We start from the raw sequence: 17,284 nt of genomic DNA, 5'->3' as shown, positions 1-17,284 counted from the left end.
AATTATAGTATAAATTCAATATATTATTTTTCGTTTTTTCAATAACTATAAGTCTATAAACCCATATTATATAGATAGGTAATTAAATATATATTTTTAATTTCTATGATTAGTTACACATTTCTTACATTAACAAAATTCTACCTCACTACAGAGACGCCCGTTATTCATAGGTACTAAAAATATTTTTTTATTATAAACAATGTATACATTTTTTGATTTTATGCAATAATCTTACTTTGGATTTTATTATACATTTATAAACGTTGAATTGTATGTTGTTTTTTTAATTGTTTTAGTTACATTGATGAAAACACAAATACGTGCCTATCTCGTGTTTTATTTTACACTTTATCATTTATAATTAAATTAACTATAGGTACATATACTATATTAATCGTTAAAAAATTATAAGACAACCCCCGTTAAAATTCATTGTAATATAGAAAATCTAAGTGTTATTTAATAACATTTAATTTATTTTAATAAACCTATTAAGTAATTTTACGCACTTATAATAAATTAAAAATATAGTGATATTATTATATTTTTATAATAATTAAAATATATCAATAAAACAAATGAATATTATTGTTCCTATTACATTTTATTACTAAATAAGAGTGCACTTCATATTATTTTTAAATAAAAATATGTTAACATAGTAGCATGTAATTTAGTGTTTCAATTAATTTAATTACTTGTGATTGCTGTAAGACATACTATAATATCTTCTATAAATTAGCTCGTTTTATTTATTAAAAAAATCAACTAAGTCATTACCATCCTTAAAAAAAAATCCCTGCATAGGCCTTTTAGGAGTTACTAGTTTGGTACCCTGGCTGACCTTGCTTATTATTGATACTTTTGTTTGTGAAAAATAACACATTTAAAAACAAAATTAGTAATTATTGGTATAATATAAGTTATATATCGCTAAAATTAACTCGGAAATTGTATTTTAGAAGTTCATATACTACCATGTTTTAATATAAAAGTGTATAATATAATGAGTATTCATTAGAAAAATTATTATCAAATACCACCATAATATAACCTATAAATTATAATACAAATATACAATATTTAATAGAATTGTTGAGTCGAAGAGAAATTCGTTAATTTTATGTTTAATAAATATTAATTAACTTTTAAGTTAATTTAGAGAAATTAATAATTTCAAATGTAAGTTTATGAACTAGTTCATATTTAAATGACATTCTCAAGGTCAGACTATATACCTACCACCTATATGTTTTCGTGTCATATCAAATATGTCATTATCTTTTACAACAATTTTCATTTATTACAATACAAATATACAATTTGCATTAACCAAACTATATTAAATAAATACAAATATATTATGTAGTCCTAACAATATCTATAATAGTGTCATTGTATAAGCATCTACTAAACATTTCAATATTTCGTAAATACACAATATAAAGGTATCATTACACAAAACCTATTGTATAAATATTTTATATTTTTTTTTTTTTATACATTATATATATTATGCGAATGTAGTACCTAATTCTTTTTTATAGATAGGTAACTAGGTAGTAGGTACCTACCTATAAGCTTGCCTGAACTTACCAATACTACCTAAGCTTAATAAATTTTTAATAAAAAGTAATTAAGAGCGTATATTATCTTAAGTTAAAAACATTTTTTAATAAAGAAAATATATAAAAATAATTTGTAATTAATTAAATCCTATGATGATAGTAACATATAGCGATATAGATATAGTGATGCGTGATATCGCGTGTACCTACATACAGTAAATAATTATAATTTATAAATATGTTTACACTTAATACATTATACAGATAGAAGAATAATGATCAGCTTTATTAAAATTAGAAAACAAGTCAAAGGTAAATGCTTCCAAGAATTCAATATGTTATTAATTTTAAGTTATAATCAGGTAGCTTCTTTATCACCTATATAAGCGTATACTAAAAAGTCGAAATATTAACAGATATCGCGAATTGATATTTATCGTTAAAACTTATACAATATAAGCTTTTAATTTCCTTGACCCAAATTATGATTACTGATAAGTGATAACACTATAACAGGTAAAATGTATTTTTATAAAAATATATTACACCTCCTTAGTCCTTACGTATATTTTATAACAACTTACAGACAATTCTTTGTATTTTAGATAATTATAATGATTATAAATTATGGCAGTCTTCAATTTTGAGGGTGGTTTCTAGGAGAATATTTAATTAAATTACCAAGTAATGTTAATAGGACAAATTAAAATGAAAATGAAAAAAAAAAATAAATTACAGAAATACGAGAATATTTACGCACACTAATTTTCGACATAATCGATTACCATTTTCAAGACATGATATAATTTATTAATCAAAATTTGTTGACTTTCTAAATAATTTAAAGATGTTACCAATAATTGAAATGTTCAACTATTTTTTAAATTATTATTTTGATTTATGTTGATAAAAGTTTTTATACGCGTTTAAAGTTTAAACTTTAAAGTTGTACAAAATTCGTAATAATCGTGAAAATATATACATAATTTCATAATTCAAAACTCATAACATTTTCAATTTTCAAACCTAAGGCTCCGATTTGAAATGTGATACTTGTAATTATTTTTTACTGGAAATTGAAAAAAAGTTGAGCGTAAAGGCACATTTATTTTTTACGATCGATTGAAATTCAATAAAGTGTTAATGAAATTGGATATTTAAACGTATAAAAAACGATTTTTGTTATTATTCAAAAAATACCTATCATCAAAACTTGAAATATTCATTATTAGTACTTAAATTACACAATTAAATTTTCAAAATATTTAGACTAATTTTAAGCTAATATTAGTCATTTGATATTATCAAATTTTTTTTTATAAATACTGATAAAAATGTCTGCTCTGTAAAAAATCTTGAAAGTGTAAAACCAGATTTTTTATAAGTTATAAAGCTTTTATAAGGCTTTACAACAATTTGAAAATAAAGAAAATACAATGACACAATTTTTTGTAGAGACATATTTTTTTCGATTTACAATTTTGACGGAATTCGATATTTAAACTAAAAATTTCAGTTTTTGTTATTTTTTTGTAATTAGAAAAATATTATTTGTTGGGATTATTATAAATATATAATAACATTTCCCTAGTAATGTACGCGAACAGACCATCCCCGTTTTGAATCGTTCCTCGTATATAACATTACATTTAATTTTGATCACGTCATATTCAATGACGATAGATTCTCTCGAAACTTAGTACCTGTATACACTATGTAATAATATGTACAGCAGAATGACATCTCTTGTTTTTTGTTATATATATTTTAATTATTATTAAATTGAAGTATGAAAACATGAATTAATGAACATTTAACAGTATACATAATATTAAATCAAAGTATAAAATAATTGTATAAAATATTTTTAATTCGTCGCAAATTTATTAGGTACTTACAATTTGTAACAAAGTTGTAAGTATTATTTCTCTTATAATAAACATAAATGTAACATTCAAATATTTTCATTAATATTTTATTAATGTTAATATGATTAATAATAATTATAGAACTGTGTGGAGAATTACGATGTATTTTCATGTCGTGCCTTACATTATTCATAAGAATTCTGATTGTTGACTAACTTGCATTTGGTACAAAGGTTTAAGATTTTTTTATTTTTATAATTATTGAACTTAATTTTGTATTGACGAATTGGTCATTAGTGCTCCATACATTTGCATTATTATTTAAGATTTTGTCAGCCGCATACGTTACATCAAAATAAATGTCATTCATCATAGAACTAGAGCTAGTACTCAATATTATGATTAGTAGACGTATTTCCGTAAATTGACTGATTATCGGTTGCACAGTATTAGCGTGTAGCATTTTTGTAATGATTTTCTTGAAACAAGGGAATAAATTCTGTATAATTTTTACAATCTAAATAATTATATTATTTACTCGTTGTCTGTAAGTGCACAATTACTATTATAATTATTAATATTTTAATAATTAGTTTACTTATAAACTATAATTACCAAGTTTCATTAATTCCCCTTCATTTTAATTCTACCCAATAACAAAGTTAAGTACTTAGTAGTTAAAAATTATTAATATTTCATGTACCGTACATTCATACCGTATACCAGCTACGTAAATATTAATAAATCAATAAGATCATGTTATCAGTATAGTAGCCACAATTCTATTTTATTTTGGGGCACTCAGATTGTATCATAATAACATCTAGTATACCTACACCTACCTACATGTGTTTTGTTAGATTACGTATTTAATGAATAGAAGTAAACATTTTTTTAATTAGCTATTTGAACTCCTTTGTAAAATATGACACACCGCTCAAAGCATTTGTAAATTTATTGTGTTTTACACAATGACCTTATTATCCATTTTCCATTTGAATAATATAATGGTTTTCAAGAATCCATGAAACATATTATTTAACGATAACCTATTCTTTATCTAGAATCTAGATACCTATTCAACTTGTGCCACCTACTAAGATTATAATATTATCATTCGTACATGATATTACTAAAATTAATATTGCAAAATAATTGCAATTATTTTTTAGTACCTATCTTAATAAACAATTAGGTAACTGAAAAAAAATATAGAATTAAACCAATAGTCCACCAAAGTTAAGGATTTTAGAACTATTGTTGTAAATACGATTTGGGATTTTTTTTTCTGATTTTTCTGATATTTTGAAATAACTCAATCAAATAAATAATAATTCATTTTTACTTCATAAAAATATTTTTGAGTTTTAACCTATAAATACTAAAATAAGAATGTTATACGTATTTGGTTAAATATTATAATTTATCATTAAAAATTGATATTATTATATTCACCGAATACCAGTTATGATTAAGAACAAAAATTAAAAGACTGAATTCATTATACTCTATTGATTTTATTATTTTAAAAATGTACACTTATAATATTGTAATTAATATAACCTACCTCTTTATAAATTATTCTGAATTATTTCTTATTTGTAATATATAGGTAAGACGCTACCTATATATAGACTTAAAATTATTCTAATATTTTTGTTTCCAAACCGTTTTAACGATGTTATAAAAGTTTATGAAAAACACTAAACAGTTAGGTGAGGAAAAAAATACCTGTACGTGTACAAACCGCAAAGTTATTCAAATGGTCAGTTAGTTACATTTTTTTTTTTATACAAAAAAAAAAAAAAAAACTAAAAATGTTTGCATTATTGTTTACTTTGTGTTATATTCTATAAACGTGGTTTATCAACGTAAACTATTAAGTACATAGGTATTGGCCATTGGGACATCGGAATCACAACTTAAAAACCGGTTTACCATCTCATAGATTATTAGGGTCACGATTAGATATATGTACTAGTTTGAATCAAAATGTATTTATTTGTATTTATTACGCACAAACAACGATACAGTTATTAACAAGAATATTAAAATTTAAAAAAATTTATCTACCTACCAATGTATTATTTTTATTGATTATTATATTATATTTTTTTTCTATAGATCACCTCTCAAACCTTCTCATTCAGATCAAGGACGCAATACAATGAGTACCACCAGGAGACAAAGCAAAGAAAAAATTGAAGAATCATGTTTTCGTCATAATTTGCTTACTATATTGACAATAGCTTCCGTAGCTGGTGGAGTCGTTTTAGGATTTATTTTAAAAGGATCTAAATCAGAGTGAGTATTATACTATTTCAATACAGATTTTAAAATAAATATTTATCTATATTACAAATCTAAACGTATTCCTATCGGTTTATCTCCAATCTACTGCAGGTCACAACTACAATAGGTGATAAATTACAGTAATACAAATAAATGTTTAGTATATTTATTCAAAACTTGTGGACTTGCAACATACCTAAAAAAATTTTATCACCTATGAATATTTTAATTTCTGATTACTGATTGCTAAATATTATTGGTATAATTATTTAAGCATATTTACCAGCGTGACGTCTTCGGAGTTTCATTCAGTGTGGTTTAATGTTCAAAATATATATACCTATATGTCTATCCAATAGGTATTTTTTTCGAATTCGAATTATTAATTTTGTCTAATGAGTACCTATAGGTACTGTCGATTAGGTACTACACTTCACTAAACGCTACGGAAAAATATAGAACTATAAGTTATGGTAATTTGAAAGACAATGAAATCAAGTCGACCAGTTATGATTGACTGTACCGTAACTGACTAGGCTTTAAATTTTTTTTTTTTTAAACCAAAATGTTGGTCAAACACTCAAATATATATATATTGCAAAATAGGTAAAATAAAAATACCAGATAAATCGCCAAGCTCTGTGAATGAATATAAAGCAGTTGTAATATTGTATAACGGCTTTTCTCGCGATGAAGTTTCAATGATCATCACTAACCACGTTAGCTACGTACGCATCCTGAATAACGTGTTATGACCTTTAGGTTTAAACTAGTCGTCTGCTGATCGTATATATTATAAGCTATAATTACTATAATAAAGGGTATATTCCACGATGTCATAACTTTTATTAAGCTGTCACGCCTGTACAATATAAAAGTGATTGTGAAACGTTATAATAAAAATCACTAACTATTTCGTAATATACACAAAATTAAAAAATAACATCATCAATTGAATTATGTTTATAGATGGACAAAACGCGAAATAACGTACGTACAATTCCCTGGCGATATTTTCCTACGTATGTTGAAAATGTTAATTGTCCCGTTACTTGTGTCATCTATTGTATCGGCTATCGGATCGTTGGATTTATCTTTGTCTAAGAAAATTGGCTTCCAGTCAATTGCTTATTATGCAGCGACCACATCGATGGCAGTTTTGCAAGGTATATTTTGGGTGATGTTGATCCATCCTGGTAAAATTATGAGCCAGGAAGAGCAAACGGCAAGCGTACACCAAGAAACTAGACCAATCACTACTGTCGACACTATATTAGACTTAATAAGGTTGGTTAACAAATTTTGACATTTTTTTAAATTTAATTTATTTTAACCGATTCACTTATTTTACAAAAAAAATCTTATTAATAAAATATTGTTTTTTTTTGTTTTTGAAATATATTCAGTTGTTTTTACACACGTGTACACATATATTTTGTTTCCTATACTATTTCATTAGATACGCGTATCTACTTGCAGTAGTATAGGTAATCACTTATATTATAATTATCTGGGTATATAAATTATAAATACTTAAGGTACAATATTTTTCAAGATTTTTCCCGCGAATACTAACAATTTAACATTTTTAAACGTTAACGACACATAATAATATAAATATAAGTATATGAATATTATAAAAATAATAAACGTCTAAGATAATATTGACGAATTTTCACAGAAATATATTTCCGGCCAATCTCGTTGAAGCAACTATATCGACTGTAAGTACATTACATTTCTATTGTTATTTATTTTTATATATTTTAATGAATTATTATTTATAATAATTGTTTTTCTCTATTTTTTTTTCAGTACCGATCAGTACTTATCCCTCCTAAAGCACTACCGAACTCAACAGGTAATCATGGTTTTTAATCTTAGCTCATGTTTGTAAATACAAAATTATTATAATATATATTATATTATAAAAGTTTAGTGTAAAATTATATATTTAAAATAAACAGAAGTCTAACAAAAGATTCTATAATATATAGTTAGTAATGAACGAATCAGAAATTTTTTTCTCACAACTCAATTAAAAGTTTGGTAAAAAAATGTATGTATTTTAATTGGTAGTCTTATAGATAGGTACCTACTACCGCACTGACACAGCCACAGAAACATAATATTTAGATATTTTTATAAGACACCGTTGTTATATAATATTATGTTGGATCAACGTCCTTTAGAGTTTATCTTTAAACATCAAATAGTGATCCTTGATTAAACCGTTCATAGTTCATTCCGTTTGATATGAATGATCCATTTAATGGTTTTAATTTGTATGAGACTTAGTATAAAAATATAATTAATATCACCTATATTTAATAAAACAACGAAATTAAAACATCGACACCGTACAATTATTATTTGTGCGACTCTATTATGCCGCTATAAAACATTTTAACTATGCATATAATCGTTATATAACGGATTTATTATTACTATAAATTACACATTGACTAAATAAAAAATAAGAAGATAAATTTAATAAAAACACTATTTCAACATTTTTTTGCCTAATATTTTATGGCGAATCAAACAATAAATCATGTCAAACATTTTTACCGTTTTTTAGACTTGAATTATAAAGTATTTTTATAAGTATGATTTATTTCGTCAATTCGTTTTTTCTTAAAGTTAAAATTGATCGTTTTGAATTACACCATATAAATCAAAAAAGTGATTGATCCTAATATACTGTACCTACCTAAGTGTTTCATAATATTCGTTTTTGTTCAAAGATATAGACTATAACGTTAAGTACTTAGGTACCTATATAGTATAGGTATTATATCGTACGACACATCTGTATAATTTAAATTTTAAAATCAAAATATTCACAATGTTTTAAAATTAATGTAAATTAAAAAAAAAACAGATAATTCACTCTGTATGTATAGTTGTAGGTGTAGGTTGTATAAGGTTGTAGGTACCTATGTCACTGTAATTAATGTGTTCAATTTGAATTGATAAATCATTGTATACGAAAACTAATTATAAACGAAGACCGGAAGACAGCCTATATTTCTAAAGATATTTTCTATTTCTCTATTAGTTATAATATGGTATAGGTTGCGCTAACAATTTGAAAATATTGTTGTTTATAGATAATAATAGTATATTAATATACGTAATGATGATAAGTCCCTACGAATAATCTCTTTTGGATTGCAACAAAATAAAAATTATTTGGGGGGAAATCAAAATATTATGCATGTACGACCGTGAACTATACAATTTTGTCATCATTTTAACTTTAAATAGGTACTCATAAAAAAATATTGTATATTTACCCTCGACTTAATTTTTCGATTCCAATAGCTATAGGAACAACGTACAATAAATGTTCTATATATTTTTATGATTTTCGTCCATGCATACAGTTTTTAACTACAAAATAGTTTTGAACTGTTCGTGATATATTGACTAATATTCGAATGACGAATTTTGCCAAAATGTATGATTCAAACACTTATAAAAATATATTACTATGGATGAAAATATATTCAATGTCTAGAAAATGTCAATATAAATATTTGGTGAAAGTTTCAAGTATCTACCTACGGTCGTTCGTTTTTGAATTGCAACAAAATAAAGAAATCGATTTAAGTGCCTATCAAAAACAGATGTTGCGTAAATATTCCGGTTTTTCGTAATTTTTTTTCGTTTATCCCGATAAGTACCTTCTTAATGAGAATGTTTTAATTTTGACCCCTTGCAAAGTACCAACTAGGTCAAATTTTCCACTAGAATCCACCCTCAAATTTGAAGATTAGAACATTTTTACTGCTCCGAAAGGTGATGACAGACACACAAAAAAAAGATGTCTACATCAGTGTAAGACCAATCGCTCCGCTCAAGGCCTTATATCAATATTCTTAGATACTGAAATTAAACCACGTTTAAATCAAGTTATGATTTTGAAAACCTACCAAACTACATTATGAATTATATATTTACATATGTTATAAAAATATAAATACATAAGTATTAAAGTATGTTATAAATATTCAACATACTTATGTTAATTAAATTCAAAAAACATATCGTGAAATGGAATAAAAAGTTTAGGAGGTTGTGTTCTGATGTGTTCGTGTTGAAATCAATACCTACGTCAGTATAGGTACAAGGTACTTTAACAGCAATTTACAAAATTTTCAGATAGGATAGTCACATTTATAAATTAAATTGATAATATTTTATAAGAAATTTTGAATGAAAATTATAATTTCTATTAGGTTAGTTAGTTTATAGGTATCTAATTTTTACACCTATTGAAATAAAGTTAGCCTTTAGGCCTTTAGCAGCCTTCCCAAAAAAAATTAGTTTAAATTAAAATAAAAATAACAAATAAACCGTTAATTAATCAAAATTTATCTTTGGCTATTATTAATTAACAATAGTAGGTACTTCAATATATAGGTACTTTAATATGTACCTACATAATATAATATAATATATTAATATTACCTATGCAAATGATAAAGTTTATTTTTTAACAAGTATAGGTACATCGATCATCGTGTATATAATAAAATAATTGTTTTATTTTAGTTAGCGTTCCTGATATGACATTATGGGAAATAAAATCAGAAATGGTTGAAGGATCTAACGTGCTTGGATTAGTCGCATTCTCTGTAGCTTTTGGTATATGCATTGGAAAATTGGGACCCACAGGAAAGCCACTTTTAAACTTTTTCGATAGTTTGGGTGAAGCTGTGATGTTAATGACCAACTGGGTGATATGGTAAAGATATAATTTTCATTCATATTTAATATGTTATGAAGGACTTGAAGAAAATCGTTTGTTTTTTATTGCAGGTTATCGCCAATGGGTGTGCTCTTTTTAGTAGCATCCAAAGTATTGGAATTGGACGACTTTGGCGTGATTGTTGGTAGACTAGGAATGTACTTCTTGACAGTAGTGCTTGGATTGTTCGTCCATGGATTTGTTCTATTACCACTCATGTACAGTTTATTCACACGTCAATTACCATTCCAATTCACAATGAACATGGGCCAAGCTATCATAACAGCTTTCGGAACAGCTTCCAGGTATAAATACTATGATAAATTATATTCTTCAACTTTCTTGTAAAATATATTATTTTGACGTTAACTCAAACATAGTGTTATTTACAAGTTAATACTTGTAGTTAGTAGGTACTTGGCAAGTTAAGTTAGGAGGACGCTACACCACGTGTGTGTCACCGTCTTACAAACGTACACAACATACCAAATTTTACGTCACTCAATGTAGATAAACATTAAACTTTAATAACATTCTTAAAATTTGTATTCCAGTTCTGCGTCTTTGCCAATTTCAATGGCCTGTCTAGAAGAAAACAATAAAATTGACGTTCGAGTTTCACGGTTTGTAATGCCCATTGGAGCAACAATCAACATGGATGGTACCGCCTTATACGAAGCAGTGGCCGCAATTTTTATTGCCCAACTGAAAGGCATACAATTAAGTTTTGGTCAAATTGCAGCTGTAAGGTACGTCATGATGTTTATTTTAATTTATTTGTTGCCAATAATACAAATTTATTTAGGTATCCAGTACAGGTTAAGTACAGATACCTAAACCTAATGAACGAGGCATTTTTAATGTGTGATAATTAAAAAAAAGTTAGACGATAAATTCCTACTAAACTAAAAATCACTGAGTGCCTATTTAAACACTTTAATTTCAATAATCTATTTGCTTAAAATTGTAATTAGTGTGACAGCTACTATGGCATCTATTGGAGCAGCTGGAATTCCTCAGGCAGGATTAGTTACAATGGTGATGGTTTTGGACACATTAGGACTACCAGCAGATGATGTTTCATTGATCATTGCTGTCGATTGGTTGCTGTAAGTATATACTTTTTCGGATATTATACATGCACTAAGTACATCACATTATAATATATTGTAACTTGGTTTATTAAGTAACTAAGTGCCTTATATAATTTAAGGCTTTAATTATTGAACTAAATTGAATTCATTAAATTCAAACTTCATAATCTTAAGCTACCCACCAAGTAACTAATATATAGGTTCCTAAATAGAATTGATATGTACAAAAATTCCGTGTTCAGTCAACTATAATATTATATATCTACTTAAGGGTCTGTGTATTTTTATCACCTAATTTGTTTTTTTGTTTTTAATTTTCAGTGACCGATTCCGAACCACTGTGAATGTGCTTGGAGATGCTTACGGTGCTGGAATTGTTGCGAAATTGGCAGAAAACGATTTGGAAATTATGTCTTCCAATGGAACTGTGGAAGGAGGTAAAGTGCCCAACGATGAATGGCACACAACATCTATGTAGACACAATCAGCCATTTTTATTTTTGTTTTGTGACTACATTTTCTAATTTCCGTTCTATTTTAGAACATTTAAACTTAATCTTAATAAGGGTGTACCATCATTTTTATTATTAACCAGATATTATATTGTTTTGTTTATTGTTTTTAACTAAATAAAATCAAATTAGTTTTAGACATAATTATTATATTTATTATGATTATTGTAATCCATTATTAATAGCTACATTTTTATTACGATTAAGAATTGGTCACCAAAAACATATAGGTAGATAAGATACCTATAGGTTACTAATAACAAATGTAAATACTCATCTGAAATGTACCTACCTTACTTTTTAATACACCTAATCTGAGAGATTAGGAAGATCAGATTCTCTTAGATTAAGTACCTACAACTAAATGTTTAAATTTCCAAAACAATGTTCAACAAATTAATTATTGTACACAAAAACTACGCCTATTTATCATCTATTTTGTATTTCAATTTTAATTATTCACAATGCAGTCATAAAATCATCATGTATGATTATGATTTATTAGTTACTGATGAAGATCATTTTTAAAAAAAAGTTTATGTAGAATAATATTATCCATGTTGGCAATACTAAACAATAATCATAAACAAAAAATATCATTAAAATAGTAGTATGTATGATCTGTTAACATAAGTACGCTTTTGCATTTCAAATCAGTAAAATCATTTTTAGCATACACTTTTTCATTTGATTACTTTTATAACTGTACAAATTAAAAATAAAAAACTGAACACTTTTAACCTAAAATAAAATATTTATGATATTTGAATTAATAAAATTATTGTAAGAATAATAATTACATATGCATTTTAATACTTTGAATTTCAATTAGAAGCATATGTAACTATTATAATATATAAATTATTGATTGGCTTACATTAAATTATAATTTAAAAATTGTAATGATTAAAAAGTTATAACAACATATATTTAATTTTAAAATTTACTTGTGTACAATATTTAAGTAAGAATAACAAATAATTTGTGTTCCTCTCCATACTAAAATATTCCATTATTATTATTTAGAATTTTACATCATCTTACAAATTAAAATTTACTATAATAGCTACCTAATTTAATAATTACTTTGATAGATTGTATGTAATATTTTATGTAATCCACATTTTTGTTTCAATATTGCCTACTTCATTTTATTTATATATTTTTAAGACATTTCATTAATAACTTTACAATAAATTATAGCTGAAGAATCATAATATTATGCTAGTTGGCCTTTTGGTCATTCACGGATCATTAGTTTATTGTTCAGTATTTTAAGTAATTTAATTTATTTGAGTTATTACTACTGTACTTTATTTAATAGGTACTATTTTTTTTATATGGTTATGTCATTAGTTTAGTAAAAAAAAAGCTTTTATGATAGGTACACAAATATAAACGGTGTATTTAATTAAACTTTTTTAATAATGTATACCTAAATTTAGAACAAGAATATAAATAATCATAATAATGAGTGTTCAAGTTAATCATTAGTATAATTACACTTTAATAATATTATATTATAACATTAATAATTATATTTTTATCAAAATAAAAGTTATATATTAGTATAAACTGTTTGTTCTTCATATTACTCAGGTATACCTATAGAAAGTTTTCCTGAAAAAGTTTTGGTGTTCAAATATGGTAAGAATATTAAATTTTCAAAATAGATTTTACCTGGTTATTTTTACCCAAATATACTATTAATATAATAACTATTTGATTTAAAGAATTAGTATGCACAATCTATATTTGATAGGGACACAATAAGTATTTGTAAATTATATAAATAATAATAATTATAACAACAAAACCACAAAATTTTAGAAGGCAAGTGATGAGTCCTTAAAAACCAGACTTAGAATTTTACAAATAGATAAGTTGAGTAGCCTTGAGTAGTTGAGTAGCTTTTGCGTATTATAGCCTATAGGAATACAGAAACAAGATTCAATTTATGGGCTTTTATTGTTGTTTCATAGACATTAGAATTTAGGATTAAGGCTGATTGAATCCTCAACCAAAGGTAGCTATATAAATACATAGCCGATTTCCCAATATGGGTAGGTATCTACTTTTAATATACCTAGGTACTTTATGAAGTTGAAAGTTTATATTTATAAAATAATGGTGCTTGTTGCTTGCTGAAAATAATGTCTGAAACCTATGCAATTAACAAATAAAAATATATCTATTGGTATTTATTTAGCCTTCAATTAACAAATCACCAAATATTCTAATGACAGTCAACAGGTGCTGATTTTGTAAATGTATAAGATTTCTTTGTCGATTAATTAATTAAGCAAATTATTGTTTTACTTATCTGAAATCACAAAGTAGGTACCTACCAAACTACAAACAATTTTTTTTGGTGCTCCGCCTTGCGTCCTTGCATACAATAATGGGATTATTAGAAGGCTAGATGAGTAGGTATCTTATTTATCATAATTATGTGTTCCAACTTCCTGCTGTTGCTGAACAAAAAGTCAAATCATTCAATTAAATTAATTCTATACAGTTCTTCAGAATCCAAACTCGTACATCTATGTCTTCATAGCACAACTGATTTAATAGTGCCAAACAAAAATAAATACTTTATGTCTTATGATATAGGTATGAATATTACCTACCTAGCTATGTACGATTATGGAAGTACCTACATACTCAGGTTAATAGAATTTCGGTATTCAAATAGGTAATAAAATTAATAAAAGACGAATGTGTATTTCTATTTGCTACATAGGTAAATAGGTTCAAAAACTAATAATATATTAATATTGTCGTTAAGTACCTATGACCAGTGGCGTAATTTGGATCCAATTTCTGGTGGTGCAGAGGCATATTCTTAACCTATAATTTCATACACACCAATAATCCAACTTCCTAAGTAAAATCCTTTCCAATAAAATACTATATATTTTCCCATATATTTCTTTAAATAATAAATACATTTTGAATTATTTTCGCAGTAAAACTTTTATTATTATATTATTAATAAACAAAAGGTGGGCAAGTGGGTGACACTTTGCAGTACAGTAGGTTACAAGTGGGTCAGTATAATGGATAGTGTTAAATTTGAATTAAATGATATAATATCATTGTATAAGAAAAACGATTCTGAGTACCTATACGAATAACTGTAAATACATGAAAATTTTTCATTTTCTATAAACCGTAGAATTTTCAAAATATTTTGACTCGTTTTAAGCTGTTAACGGATATTATTAAAATACATAGGCACAATTTTAGATTCTGAGCGAAGCGATGAATGTATTGATTTTACAATGATGTGTGTTTTTTTTATTATTTTTTTTTGTGTTTGTCATCACCTTTTAGGACAGTAATCGTAGGTACATGAAATTTTGACTGAATGTTTATATTAGATGAAAAAAATTAAAAATCCATGGTCACAATTTTTTTTATACACATTTAAAATTCAAATATTGACAAAATATGTAAAAATGACGAAAATTTGCAAATTATTTTGAGTTAGAAATTCGTAAACATTTTTCTTTTTAAATCTAAGATTTAAAAATGTAATACAAGATTATCCATTAGTTTGTCTACCTTTATCAAAAAAAAAAAATGTCTACAAGAAAGTCAAATTAAATTTTTATGAGCGTTTGAAATTCATATTTTTACCTACAACATTTGATATTCACTCGATTTCTCATGTAACGATTTTCTTATTTTGTTGTAATTAAAAAAACGAATGACTGTAGATACTTGAAAATTTCACTGAATGTTTGTATTAGCATTTTCTATTCACAATACAATTTTGAAAATATTTTGACTCTTTTTGAGCTGTTTACGGACATTTTCAGTTTTTAATTTTTTTGGTTTTTTTTCTATAAATATCAATCAAATTTTATTTGTTAGGTGAAAAAGCGTGAAAATGTAATATAAGGCTCTTGATATATCGTAATAATAGCAGTTGAAAAACATTAAAAATACGTAGGCACAATTGTTCTTTATAAGCATTTAAAGTTCAAATTTTGACACCATTTATCAAATTTATAATTTATTAATTATTTTGTAATTAAAAATGTATAAAATGTTTAACTTTTATGGCTAAGAATTGAAAATTTAAAAAAAGGCTCCACGTAAATAGGTTATATATAAATTACTTTATTCACAATAATATCATCAAATATACTTGGTAATATCATAGGCTGACTGACCGTTTTCGCTCAGAATCGTTTTTCTTATACAATGATATATTATATCATTGAATTCAAATTTAACACCATCCATTACAGTGACCCACTTTTAACCTACTGTACAGCAGAGCGACATCCACTTATCCACATTTTTTTTCTAATTTAAATTTGATAAATATTGTCAACATTTGAACTTTAAATGCTTATAAAAAAAATGTGACCATGTATTTTTAATATTTTTCAACTGTCATTATAAAAATATTTTAGGAAATTTTAAAACTTCTTAACCCAGATAAGAAAATTTTATTTTCATTTACAGAACAAAATCTAAAAAAATTTAAAATTTAAAATTGCCATAAACAACTAAAAACGAGTCGAAATATTTTGAAAATATTATCAAGTACCTACCAATTTAAGAACTGATAAATTGAAGATATAGTGTAAATTTTAAGTACCTATCTACGGTCATTGGTTTTTAAATTACAACAAAATAAGAAACATGGTAAAATATTAAAAATACATAGGCACAGTTTTTTTTTTATAAGCATTTAAAGTTCAAATTTTGACAAACTTAACAAATTTAAAATTTAATAATTATTTTGTATTTGATAATTTATAAAATGTTCAACTTTTTTAGCTAATTATTGAAAATTTAAAACAAAGTTCCACGTAAATAGGTTATATATAAATTACTTTATTCACAATAATATCATCAAATATACTTGGTAATATCATAGGCTGACTAACCGTTTTCGCTTAGAATCGTTTTTCTTATACAATGATATATCATTGAATTCAAATTTAACACCACTCATTACAGTGACCCACTTGTCACCTACTGTACAGCAAAGCGACATTCACTTACTCACCTTTTATTTTTATTTTTGTGTCTGTTATCACCTTTTAGGACAGTAAAAATGCTTAGATTTTTTTCAACAGTATCTTTTCTGAGAGGAAAGTGAATCTAGTTGGTACTTTAGGGGGGGTCAAAAGTAAAAATTTCCCAGTTGTTTTCAAAAGCGACGTGAAAT

General features: G+C 25.4%; 2 protein-coding genes across 4 annotated transcripts in view; one reads left to right on the top strand and one right to left on the bottom strand.

Annotated features, from left to right (window-relative positions):
* LOC132933863 (excitatory amino acid transporter 1) overlaps nt 1-13,467 on the top strand; it is a 30,078-nt gene extending 16,611 nt beyond the window's left edge. For all 3 annotated transcript variants that reach the window (XM_061000136.1, XM_061000135.1, XM_061000137.1), the window contains 9 exons: nt 5,564-5,743; nt 6,701-7,018; nt 7,413-7,455; nt 7,547-7,592; nt 10,292-10,484; nt 10,559-10,792; nt 11,042-11,236; nt 11,462-11,596; nt 11,903-13,467. In XM_061000136.1, the coding sequence (XP_060856119.1) occupies nt 5,564-5,743; nt 6,701-7,018; nt 7,413-7,455; nt 7,547-7,592; nt 10,292-10,484; nt 10,559-10,792; nt 11,042-11,236; nt 11,462-11,596; nt 11,903-12,059 (1,501 nt within the window). In that variant the 3' untranslated portion in view covers nt 12,060-13,467. The remainder of the gene's footprint in view (nt 1-5,563; nt 5,744-6,700; nt 7,019-7,412; nt 7,456-7,546; nt 7,593-10,291; nt 10,485-10,558; nt 10,793-11,041; nt 11,237-11,461; nt 11,597-11,902) is intronic.
* LOC132935959 (rho guanine nucleotide exchange factor 6) overlaps nt 1-17,284 on the bottom strand; it is a 223,271-nt gene that overhangs the window by 34,923 nt on the left and 171,064 nt on the right. The gene's annotated exons all lie outside the window — the stretch shown is intronic.

The sequence above is a fragment of the Metopolophium dirhodum genome, chromosome 1 (assembly GCF_019925205.1).
Source record: "Metopolophium dirhodum isolate CAU chromosome 1, ASM1992520v1, whole genome shotgun sequence".
Lineage (NCBI taxonomy): Eukaryota > Metazoa > Arthropoda > Insecta > Hemiptera > Aphididae > Metopolophium > Metopolophium dirhodum.
This window is presented reverse-complemented; position numbering and strand designations above follow the sequence as displayed.